Below are 13,353 nucleotides of genomic sequence, written 5' to 3'. Positions count from 1 at the left end.
ACAAGAGAGGTGTATCTATAGACTAAGAAAGGCATAATTTATGGTCAGTTCTCATTATAAGAACCTCCAGTGGATTAAGAGTTTATGCTACTTTTCTTATTTTAGTCATTATAGTCAGTGAACTACTAGTAGGAAGGTAGATTTTGCTGTTAATGTTATGGAGTTATTTAGTGTTCCTGAGTATTCTAGTTTTCATGTGTGGAATGAAGTATCTGGTTGGAACCTCTGTATTAATTAGTTATACTTATGTTTTGTAAACCGTATGTCACATTAAAAAGTTTTTAGTGTTTTTAAAATCAGTTTCTTTGTGTTCTTTACATAGTGAGTTCTTATATTATTTACTGTAATTACATTTTTTCTTGTTTTGCATTTATTTTTGAATCTTTAAACTTTCATATATGGTCTTCTAAATATTTTTATATTATCTCCCCAAAATATCATTAAGCTTTTATAAATTGTGATATTTTCTTACTAGGTGGCATTTATTTTATATCTGTGCATTTTATAGAACTCTTATTAAATCTAGTAGAGTTTATCTCCTTATACAGTCAGATCATCAGTAATTAAGGATAAATTTATCTCTTCCTTTTCAAAGTTGTTATTTCTTATTTCTGAGTCATGTTTTAATGCTTTGATGAGAACCTCTACAACAGCAACAAAATGGTAATCTCTATTTTGTTCCTGATTTTTATTTTCTACATAATATTTATTTTGTTTAACCAGCAAATATAATGCCTGTTATTTTATTTTTTTAGATGAAATATCACTCTATCGCCCAGGCTGGTGTGTAATGGTGCAGTGTCGGCTCACTGCAACCTCTGCCTCCCAGGTTCAAGCGATTCTCATGCTTCAGCCTCCCAAGTAGCTGGGATTACAGGCACCCACCACCATGCCCGGCTAATTTTTGTATTTTTAGTAGGGACAGATTTTCACCATGTTGGTCAGGCTGGTCTTGAACTCCTGACCTCAAGTGATACACCCACTTTAGTGTCCCAGAGTGCTGAGATTACAGGCTTTAGCCACTGTACCCAGCCTGCATGTTATTTTAAAGTAGTTATTCTTTTATCAAACTAGGAAGACATTTCTATAATTAAAAAAAAAAATAGGTACAAAAGTTTTGAAATAAGTACATTTGGAGAGAAAAAAAGTTAATAAAATTAACTGATATGGTCAGGCTTTTTTCATTCTTTTAAGTAAGTTAACTAATTCACTTTCTGTTTTGTTTTAGGTACATACCTATGTCAACACTACAGGTGTGCAGGAAGAGCGGAAAAACCGCATAAGTGTGCATGTTCCATTGGAAGCGAGGGTTTCTAACGCTGAAAGCAACACACCAAAAGAAGAACCAAGTAGTATTGAAGACAGGGATCCTCAGATTCTTCTTGAATCTGAAGGGGTCAAATTTGTTTTAGGGCCAACCCCTGTTCAAAAGCAATTAATGGAAAAAGAGAAACTGGAGCAACTTGGAAGAGATCAAGTTAGTGGAAGTGGAGCAAATAACACAGAATGGGACACTGGCTATGACAGTGATGAACGAAGAGATGCACCCTCTGTTAACAAACTGGTGTATGAAAATATAAATGGGCTATCTATCCCTAGTGCCTCAGGGGTCAGGAGAGGTCGTCTGACATCCACCAGTACCTCAGATACCCAGAATATCAACAACTCAGCTCAGAGAAGAACTGCATTATTAAACTATGAAAATCTACCATCTTTGCCTCCTGTTTGGGAAACCCGCAAGCTAAGTAGGGATGAAGATGACAATTTAGGACCAAAGACCCCATCTCTAAATGGCTACCATAATAATCTAGATCCAATGCATAACTATGTAAATACAGAGAATGTAACAGTGCCGGCAAGTGCTCACAAAATAGAATATTCAAGGCGTCGGGACTGTACACCAACAGTCTTTAACTTTGATATCAGACGTCCAAGTTTAGAACACAGGCAGCTTAATTACATACAGGTTGACTTGGAAGGTGGCAGTGACTCTGACAACCCTCAAACTCCAAAAACGCCTACGACTCCCCTTCCACAAACCCCTACCAGGCGCACAGAGCTGTATGCCGTAATAGACATCGAGAGAACTGCTGCTATGTCAAATTTGCAGAAAGCACTGCCACGAGATGATGGTACATCTAGGAAAACTAGACACAATAGTACTGATCTGCCCATGTGAGCCTGGAAAGCATTATGTTGTTTGCACCTTTGTGAAGTTTTTAAAAATGAAGATGCAAGTGCTTCATTTTCATTTCTAAACACTAACTCCTTTTATAGACTGATAAAATTTTTTCTGAATATTTCATGTGCATCTTTAACTAAAGGGAATTAATGTAGAGCAGGTACTCCTTAAAGAACACTAATTTCATTATATACTACTCATTGTACAGCAGCATTCCCGTTTTCACAGTGCCTATTTAAAATGAGAGTTGAAGTGAATGACATGCTGGTTGATTTTTATCAATATTATGGACTTACACATATCTTTCATGTCTAAGTCATGGTTGGCTTTTAAAACTTTTTATAAAGCCTCTTGACAATGTGCATTGCTAGCAGATAACTATAGGCTTTGAGAGTAATGCTTGTAGATTCACTTTTCACAGTACGTGGCCTCCAGCATGTGACATGAGGAATTCTTTATTTCATTAATTAAAGGTTTTTTGACTTGAGCCAAAATATATGTAAAGGAAACAGAAGTACCACACCTCCTCTTATACCAGTCAGCTCCTTTGCCTTCAGTGTTACTAGAAAGAAGCCTGTGTCCATGAATACGGTTTGCTGTTGGTGCATTGAAAGGCAGGAAGGAGACAAAATTTTCTATTTACTCATCTCATGATGTCATTTGAAGGGCATGTCCAGATATCTTACTCAGAATTATAATAGGCTCAAGAATCAGTCTCAGGTCACTTTACCCAAAAACATTTGAAAATCTGCACCACAATCTCTTGAAAGTTTCTCTTCTATAGATTATTGACAACATGTTGTTTTCTGGAGGCATTTGTGCCATTAGGTTTTCATTTATCTTCGGTTTTTTCTTTGGTGTTTGGGATGTCTTATTTTTGTTGCCGTATGTCCTTTAAAATTTAAAATGTTTGAGTTTGTATATAGTTTTGAAATTGGACTATGTGTTCATTGTTGTTTAGTTTGCATTTTTGTCAAATTACGGTTTTGAAGGTTCATTTGGAACTTACTGTTATTCTATAACAGGGTTGCCCTTGTCCAGTATTTATTTATATGCTGTTTACTTTTCAAGTTGATAAAAACAGTTTCTCAATTCTAAATTTCCTGTGTCCATAGGTGATCTCTTTAGCAACTGAGAGAAAAAGGAAGATACTTTTAACATGCAAAGTTCCCTCCAGGTGTACTGTGTTTTCTCTGTGGGCACTCTCCCCAGCACTTTAGCAGTAATTCCCCAGCTACACGCTGCAGTTGTACTCTGCCCACTCTAGTGTTCCTCAGCTCTGCTGTCCTTTTCCTTGTAGCTGGATCTTTGATTATCCTTTGATTTCCATGAAATGTTAATATTGTTGCCAGCATAGCAGGTACAGTGGAAGTCTTGTAGCAATGAGATTGTGTCATAATTTAGGATTTAAAATGAATTAAAGTTTGTATAAACTAAGGAGTCTCCATATGTCAAACTCTTGGAAAATCGAAGATGTTCCAATTTCCTAAACACTAGAGAATACAAGAGAAGGTAGAGTGGAAAAAGGTTAGGTAACCTTGCAAAATATTTTACTATTTTCTCTAAATATGAGGAAGTTTGAGATTATGATCTGGATCTACCAGATGTAACAAAGGTTAATTTAGCATGAAAAAGTTTTAGTCATATTAGCATCCATCCTATTCAGTAAATAAATGAATCATAGGACAATGATGGATTAGCAGAACAATAGAGTGGGATCATTATAAAGAAAATAAATTATTAAAGGTGTCTTTATCGTTTTCAGTGCCATTTTTAGTGTCTTTATTATAAATCAATATCAGTGTCTTTTATCATTCTATGTGCATAGCAGGATTTTCTTTTCCCCTTTTGTTGCCCCGTGAACTTGGTGCTTATTAAAGTGTTCACTGTTCTCTTAAAAGAGAGCAGTGGTATAGGTGTGCAGTTTCCCTGATGCAGGTTCCATTTTTAATATATTGTTCCACTTATTCTTTCTTCTAAGTAAATTGCTAATTGTGCCAAATTTATGTAATAGTTTTTGTAATGTGGAATAAGAATTACGATGGAACCAATGCACATAGTTTTTTCTGAAACAAGCAGTCAAGGCAGAACATTAATCTCCAAATGAAAGGGCTGATCTATTTATTCATTTTGGAGGTTGGATACTTTATGCTTTCTTTCCGTCATCCTTTTCATTGTTTCCTCCAGATTCTAATTAGTTTTTCTTTTTTTAGATAACTCCAATATAATCATTGCTGTTTATGCTTTAAATACTATGTGCTTTAAAAATGAAAATGGGACCAATTTGTCTGCTAAGAATTTGACTTTAGGTACTATAAGAGTATTAGGAAGATATATACGACTGGTGTTAATTTCTAGTTGTCTTCTAGAAATCACTTGTGTTCCTATTTAATAAAAGGTAATTTAGAATACTACTTGTCCTTTGCAGTAGTTTAGTAATGGGCATTAAGCTGTGTCCTGGAAGGATGTACCTATTAGTAGGTGCATTTTAGAATGAGATATTAATATTTTATTAGCATATAATTGTGGCCATATGTCTCAGATTTTCTGAGGCGATCTAATTTTAGATATTCTATTAGTAGACCATGTGATCCTTCTTTTTGGTTTTGGAAATATAATCACTGTTAATGTTTTCCCTTCAAATAGAATACTGTTTTATCCATATAAATCATAACAGCATCTATCCCATGCCAGGGTTGGAAACTGATATTGGTATTGCCTGTGTTTTTTCTTCGTGTGTTTTATTTCCCAGTTTCATCTTCTTTTAAAAATGAAAATATGGTGCCTTCCCTCCCTCCAGGAAGATTGGCAAATAGTTCCTTTTATTTACTGCTGCTGTGGAGTGATGAGATATGCACTTTACTCTCGAAGATTCAGCAAAAAGCTTTTCACTTCCCAGTATATCCAGAATACATCACATCTGGGACTTAGGAAAATTTGCCAAGCAATCTTTGTTTTTATAGATATTAATGTTGATCCCCCCATTCAATGTTATAAGAACAAGTCAAGGTAGTGTTTGTTTATCTCCTCTCCCTCCCCAAAACTGTGGCACAGCATATAAAAATGTACCTCAATAATGTTCTATTAAAAATGGGACAGGGGCCTTATGTTTTCATAATTTCCCAACAATGTGCCGCCATATTTTTGCCTCAAGGTAAAGGTTTTAACAGACTAAAAAGTACTTCCCAATTCCCTGTGCTATTTCTAACCTATGATGCCCAAGTGTTTTGTGCAATGTGTAGTGCGTGTGTATAAATACATATATTCTTGAAATAGACATAACATCAGAGACATCATTCACGAGTAACTGATGTATTGGCATCTCATTCATACTTCTGATGTGTGAGGTATATGGTACTAATTACCTTTTCCTTGATGTTTGCCAAATTCCAATAAAGACATTGGTACGAAATTACAGAATGTAAAGAAAATGTTTTTGGCTTGAAAAATTAACAAATATTTTATGACATACCACAATATACTCTGCCCAAACCAGCACCCTATCTATCTTTCCTGTTCTTTACATCCCTGTTCCCCATCCCTACTTCCTCATTTTTTGGGGGTATAACACAGTTCTTTTGTAGCATCCTTATATTGCAATTCTATGGCAATTGGACAATTATAGCATGGAAACAGACTGGTATTAATAGTACAGTAGTCACCAGTGTGCCACATTTGCATTAGTAATGCAAAATATACATTTTATAAGGAACAAACTTTGTGTTATGTTTTATTTTCATTACATTGTATAATACTGTAAGATTATTGTATGTCCTAATTTGCATTATAAATGTTTTTTTCCTACGTAAAGGCATAAATATAGCAACTTTGTATAAAGGTAGCTTATTAGATTTTTAATTTTTTCTTTTATAAAAAATTGTCTAACAGTGGGACTACCATTGCCAAATTGTACATGAAATATGAATTTTACCCCCATGGTTAACTTCCTTTATAAACATTCCGTATTTCTCTAATAAAAGACATAAGTGATACTATACTATGCATAAATTGTATCTTAATGCTGTTTGAGATCAGCATTTTAAATTTTGGTTTGCATTTTTACTATTGGCAAAACGTAACCACTGTTAATTAAAATAAAACCTTGTATATGTAACAACATAATTTGCCCTCTATCCCTTCCCACCCTTTGTTCTCTATTTCTCCCTATCAGTGCCAACTTCATACATTTTGTAGCATGGCAATAAAATATAACTTTTACACTGAGGCCGAGTGTGGCTTTTTGGAGGAAGTGGGGATGGGACGATTGCTCTCTAGTTGTCCTTTGCATATGACTCTCCTTTGCATATGACTCTCATAGTATGAGCCATGTCATCAGGCATGAAAAGTTCTCTCATACACGATGTAAACATGCTTTTAAGGACAAGTGTGAATGTGCTTTTAATCTTAATTTTTGTCATGACAACTAATTTTTTTTATCTTTGGAGAAGTCAGAGTTCTTAAGTACAATCAAACCTTTATTAACTGGAGTACTTATAAGCTAGTAATTGAATTTAGTTCAACAAGGGCTAAGCAACACATTTTTAAAATCCTTATTTATTATAGAGTATTAGTATATTTTACTGTCCTACAAATTATGTAAAATATGGTTTAATCTTAGATGACTTAGGATTTTGCAATGCCTTACTGTTGTCATTTTGGCATAAATATCCATGATGAGGTACTCAAGTCAAGCTGAGCTGACCGTACAGTAACCTGAAGCATTCATGAAAAATTGCTTTGTTGAATAAAGTCTGATTGGAGTTCTTTTCATGCTCACTTTCCCCTTATTGCTGAAAGTAGATTGCAATAAAAACCCCAATAAAAAGTTTGGTTGGATATTTACTTAAAGTTTTATTGTATTTATGTTTCACATATTGCTTGAAACTTTGACATTTTCTTTTCTAGTCTCATAACACTGCCTCTGTTTTCAAAACAAACGTATAGTAAGATTATCGAAATGAAATTGTAAATATTTGACAGGCTCTGTATGATCATTCCAACTAGAAGTTCTCAGCTCTGAGACTTCAAACCTGTTTTTAGCCACTGAGTGACATTGCAAAGCCTTAGTTGAGTACAGGTCAAGATTAAAATTATTTAAACAATGAAGGGGATGGACATGTCCACAAATGATTGATGTAACTGGTATGATAAAGACACACAAAAAGGAAGGGCATTCAACTCGGCCTAGGGGTGGTTTTCAAGCAAAGCTTCTTGGAGGGGGTGATCCCTGAGGTGTTTTGTTGAAAGCCTGTGTAGCTTAGAGAAAGAGAGGATGTCTTAAGGAGAAGGGATAGCATGTGCAAAGTCAGAGGTATAGAAAGATCATGACATTCAGTGGTTGCAAGAGGTTCCAAATGACTAGCACATGGAGAGCAAAGGCAGGGTTGGTGTATAGAGAAGAAAGGAGAAATGAGAAACACATCACATAGAATCCTAAGGAGCTTTTGTTTAAATTAGGTGAGAGAACTTGAAGGATTTTAAACACCAGAAAAATGATAGTTTAGAAAGATTACTCTGACAACATGGATACATGAAGGCACAGTATTTTAACAAAGCAGGGAGACTGGTTAAGAGGCTTTTTTTCAGAAATGGAGCCAGATCTGATAAATGCCTATTCAAAGGCATTGTTAAAGGACCATTAAGATTGTTTATTGCTGTGCAACAAATCACCCTAAAATTTAGTGGCTTAAAGCAGCAAATTATTTTGTTTCTCAAGTTGCTATAGATCGGGATGGGCAGGGCACAGCAGAGACGGCTTATCTCATACGATGTCTGGAGGCCTAGCTTCCTCACGTTTTGTGTCTCAGCTAATACGGTTCAAGCAGCTGAGGGCTGGCTGGACCAGTTCAACCAGGTCATGTCTCGTACTTCAATTCTAGCTGTCAACTGTTGCCTTAGTTTTCTTCCATGTAGTCTTGGGTCTTCATGCGGTCTTACATGGCAGCTTAGGGTTTCCAAAAGCACAAAAGTAGAAGCTGCTAGGCTTTCTTGAGATCTAAGCCCAAAACTGGCACAATGTCATTTCTGTTGTATTTTGTTGAATTATGCTAGATCATGTAAAGGCATAAACAAAAATGTAGTTTATTCAGGGCCACCAATGTAACAGAGGGCCTAAAAGAGAAAGAATCAACACTTCTGATTGACAAGGGGAATGACAGAAATGGAGGGGTCAAGGATGACCCCAGTTGTCTGGTTTGGGTGACTGTGATGGTTGATGGTGTCAGTTCACTGCTGAGATTTAAATATATTTGGGGCTGGGCATGGTGGTTAAAGACAATTTTTAAAGATGTTATAAATGACAGCCCTCCAGAATACCCTGTTTTATTATGACACTTCTCACAACTGTACAAAACAAAGCTTCACTCAAACCAGCCAAGCTCAAAGCACAGAAATAAAAGCTAGGTATTTCTACTTTACCTCTCTCTCTCCCGTGCTGACATTCATCCCTTCCTGTGCACAGCCATAAGAAAAGCCAACATTTACGTAGTGCTTTTATTTATTTATTTTTTTAGACTGAGTCTTAACTCTGTCGCCAGGCTGGAGTGCAATGGGGCAGTCTCGTCTCACTGCAACCTCCGCCTCCCGAGTTCAAGCGACTCCCTGCCTCAGGCTCCCAAGTAGTTGGGACTACAGTTGCGCACCATCATGCCTGGCTAATTTTGTATTTTTAGTAAAGACAGGGTTTCACCATATTGGCCAGGATGGTCTTGATCTTCTGACCTCAGGTGATCCGCCTGCCTCAGCCTCCCAAAGTGTTGGGATTACAGGCGTAAGCCACCGTGCCGGGCTATAATAGTGTTTCTTATGTGCTAGGCACTTTATTAATGCTTTTCAACCTCAGGATAACCATAAGAGATCATTTTGATTATTCTTACTATACAAAAAATAAAACACAGATTTGTTAAGTAACTTCTTCCAGGTCCCATCTTGTAATTTAGAGCCAGGATTTTGAACCTAGGCACTTTTCTATGGAGATGTTCTTAAATGCAGTTTGTTTCTCATTCTACACACTTGATCTAAGTACTAAGAAGTCTTTATCCATCTCTGCTTTCCTTTTGGGTGACTCTCTTGCAGGATGTAATTATGATCTTGTCCTATCTTCACTCCTAAGATAACTACCTAGTCAAGACCAGAAACATTTTACTTATTTTCTGATTTGAAAAGATTGGTGATATGCAAAGGCCTAAAGAAGTTTGGCTACTCTGCCAGGTGCAGTGGCTCACACCTGTAATCCCAGAACTTTGGGAGGCTGAGGAGGGTGGATCACTTCAGCCCAGAGGTTTGAAACCAGCCTGGGCAACATGGTGAAAACCGGTCTCTATGAAAAAGTACAAAAATCAACGGTGTGGTGGTGTGTGCTTGTAGTCCCAGCTACTCAAGAAACTGAGGCAGGAAGATAGATTAAGCTTGGCAGGTTGAAGCTGCAATCCACTGTGGTCCAGCCTGGGCAACATAATGAGACCCTGTTGTTGTTTTTTTAAAGTGCTACTCTAAGTGTGCACCACAGACTGGTTCCTGTGTACAAACTATCACAGTCTGCAGTAGGAGAAATATCAAGTCCTCTAACCTTCACCTTATTACCCAAACAGTAATCTGGATGGACCCAACTCAGTGTGACTATGGACTCCTGGTCCTTTATTTGGTTTCCTTTCCCAGGTATTCTGAGTGTTCCTGAGGAATGTAGACAAGTCCCATAACTCTGTTCTGGTGGTTGTTTGCTACTTCAGCTAGTTATTTCACTCCAGATAATGAATCCACCCTTGCTCCCAAATCACCTCTAGCCATCAAATAACGATATGCTATAGTGCTTTCCTACTTCCACATCATGCCAAGCATACCCAACCTCAGCTACTATATTTCACAAAGCTTATTAGAAGACTGGGGATATAATGATAACAATAGCTAAGCTAAACAGCTTACAGTAGGCTAGGCACTGTTCTAAGCTATTCAATCTTTGTGATAATTATCTCCATCTTACACAAAAGAAAATTGAGGCACAGAGAGATTATATAACTGGTGGCTGGCCAGTTAACAAAAAGCCAACTCACTGAAAGCCAAATTATACCAAGGGGAAGAGAGAGGAGGACATAGGGTCATAGAGAGGAGGACTTAGGGTCATAGAGAGGAGAGGGTCACAAAGACTTTGAGGGAGGAGAAGAGGTTAACTAAGAAGCAAAGACCAAGGGACTTGAGAGTAGAGGACAGATGATGAGCCAGGAGAAAGTCACACAACGTGTTTAATCACAGATACATGGATTCCCAAGGTCTCACTACCTCCCTAGGTTCTGTAACCTATCTAATACAAATTGCTATAAAATGTATAAATAGGCCAGGCACAGTGGATTCCGCCTGTAATTCCAGCACTTTGAGAGGTCAAGGTGGGCAGATCTCATGAGCTCAGAATTTCAAGACCAGCCTGAGCAACATGGCGAAAACCTGTCTCCACCAAAAATACAAAAAATTAGCCAGGTGTGGTGGCACATGCCTGTATTCCCAGCTACCCGGGAGACAGGTGGGAAGATCGCTTGAGGCCAGGAGGCAGAGGCTGCAATGAATGGAAATCACGCCACTGCACATCCCAGCACTTTGGGAGGCTCAAGTGAGCAAATTGCTTGAGGTCGGAAGTTCGAGACCAGCCTGGTCAACATGGTTAAACCCCGTCTCTACTAAAAATACAAGCTGGCCATGGTGGTGCATGCCTGTAGTCTCAGTTATTCGGGAGGCTGAGGCAAGAGAGTTGCTTGAACCCAGGAAGCGGAGGTTGCAGGTAGCTGAGATTATGACACTATATTCTAGCCTGGGTGGCAGAGAGAAACTGCATCTCAGAAAAAAAAAAAAAAAGTATAAACAGCTAAAAGAGAGTTTTTGGTAAGCCACCAAATTGATCACGCTCTGAATGACCTTCAATGAACTGATTTAAAGAGCCCGTGAAACCCACCCAAGATTACAAAGCTAGTATGTAAAATGGTTGAAATTCAAACTCATATACTCTGGGTCTAGAAGCTGAGTGTTTAGCCTCTGGGTGCAGGGGTGGCATCAAAGGATGGGGAAATAGGAAAGGAATAAGTGTCAAAAGATGCAATGGAGAAAGGACACATTTCCAGGGTCCCATTATAGGATCTCTTCCTGGCTGCCTCTAGCCTCAGTTCCACAGAGTGGCAGGGCCTGCCTCCTTCTCCTCACCCAAATACCTCTGGCTACATTAAAGCCCAGCAGGGAGCAGTCATTGGTTTCCCCATTACACACAGTCTCAGACTTGCCTACCAGAGGACATAATAAACATCTTCAGGTATGTAATTTTGCCCACAATAAAAACAATCTTTTTCAATATTGTGCAGGCATCTTAGTTTTTCATTATGAATCTTCTCATTCCAGAATGCGATTTGGGATTTGCCTAGTAAAGTACATTTCCTGAAAGAAGACCAACTTTTCCTACAAAGAACAGAAAAACTCTTAGGAGATTTAAAATAACAATTTGTCCAGCCCGAACTCCCCTTTTTATGTTGGACCTGAGGAATACAGTAAACCAGGGTCAGCAAACTTTTTCTGTAAAGAATCAAATAATAAATGTTTCGGGCTTTGTGGGCCCATACAACTTGTCATGACTACTCAACTCTGCCAATGTAACTCTGCTATTGTATTGTGATGTAAATATGAATGGGTATGCCCATGGATTCCAACGAAGCTTTATGGGCCCTGAAATATTAATTTCACAGAATCTTAAAAATGTAAAAACTGTTCTTAGGTCTCAGGCCATAGAAAAACAGTTGGCAGGCTGGGTTTGACTCCTCATAGCTTGCCAACCCCTGGTGGAAATCAATCCACCTAGAGGAAATCTGAAGGGTAGGAACAACTAAAAATTGAAAATTCCTGAAAATGTTAGCAATGTCAAAAATCTAGGAGACCCCAGCTACTCAGGAGACTGAGGCAGGAAGATTGCTTGAGCCCAGGAGTTCCAGGCCAGCCTGGGCAACATGGGAGACCCCATCTCTTAAAAAAACAAAACAGCCGGGCGCGGTGGCTCACGCCTATAATCCCAGCACTTTGGGAGGCTGAGACGGGTGGATCACAAGGTCAAGAGATCGAGACCATCCTGGCCAACATGGTGAAACCCCGTCTCTACTAAAAATACAAAAATTAGCTGTGCATGGTGGTGCACGCCTGTAGTCCCAGCTACTCGGGAGGCTGAGGCAGGAGAATTGCTTGAACCCAGGAGACAGAGGTTGCGGTGGGCCGAGATCGTGCCATTGCACTCCAGCCTGGGTAACAAGAGCAAAACTCCGTCTCAGAAAAAAAAAAAAAAAAAAACAGGAAAAGAAAAATCCAGGAGCTTGTTAAGTGATCAGTTAATCAAAGGGAGAAAAGTGGGTATCACCAGATGACAGAAAACAAATTTTTCTAGAGAACTAATTTTGCTTTAGACATCCGTCAACTTAGAGAAAGTAGAAAACTGTCTCTAATAAACTGAAATATTTGGGACTGATCTCGATCTCTGCCAAACCATGTGAGAATGTTTTGGCAGAGATCGAGATCAGTCCCAAATATTTCAGTTTATTATAAACAAAGACTAGTAAGTCGTCTCTGCTATTGGAGGGAAAAAAATAGACTAAAATGCAAAAATTCCTGAAAATGAGGAAATAAGGCAAAGATAAAATACTACAAATGTCTCTTGTCAGTTCACAAGACCTTATCCTGAGCAGTTAACGTCCAATTATAAATAACGTTTGAAAATTTAATAAGAGAAGAGGAAGTCTTCTTCTGTAATACTCAGTAAATGATGTTTAAAATTAAAATAGCAATAATATTAACTGGTAATATGGTAAATATCCCCCCCGAAAAAACCGAAAAAGTTGAAAGCAATGGTATATAACATTTTAAACTGTGTACATATGTGACTTTAATACAAATGTTTCAAGATTAAGTTTAAGAAAATAAAAATTAAAAGTACGAGCAAGAACTCCATTGCTATGACAACCCGCGCAGCGACCACCTCTTTGTTTTTGGGTTGTTCTTCTCTCAACCCGCCCCTTCCTCCTCCTCCTCGAGCGGTGGCCACGCCCCCTCCAGTGCGAAAGGCTGCGTTTCCGGCCCGTGGGTCTCGAATCAAAATGAGACACCTGCTGGCGGCAACGGCTGGTCGGCGGGGCGCGCAGGTCGAGGCTCCGCCCTCG

The 13,353-nt window shown here is 38.3% G+C and overlaps 1 protein-coding gene across 7 annotated transcripts in view; it reads left to right on the top strand.

The window, feature by feature from the left end:
• The window catches only part of FRS2 (fibroblast growth factor receptor substrate 2), a 116,477-nt gene extending 110,070 nt beyond the window's left edge, over positions 1–6,407 (top strand). For all 7 annotated transcript variants that reach the window (XM_012441274.2, XM_064376998.1, XM_064377001.1 and 4 more), the window contains one exon: positions 1,229–6,407. In XM_012441274.2, coding sequence (XP_012296697.1) covers positions 1,229–2,179 — 951 coding nt within the window. In that variant the 3' untranslated portion in view covers positions 2,180–6,407. The remainder of the gene's footprint in view (positions 1–1,228) is intronic.
• Positions 6,408–13,353: the final 6,946 nt, after the last annotated feature.

Source organism: Aotus nancymaae, unplaced genomic scaffold (genome assembly GCF_030222135.1).
Source record: "Aotus nancymaae isolate 86718 unplaced genomic scaffold, 86718_ANA_hifiasm-v0.15.2.pri h1tg000016l, whole genome shotgun sequence".
Classification (NCBI taxonomy): Eukaryota; Metazoa; Chordata; class Mammalia; order Primates; family Aotidae; genus Aotus; species Aotus nancymaae.
The sequence above is the reverse complement of the archived record's forward strand: the minus strand, read 5'-3'. Positions and strand labels throughout refer to the sequence as shown.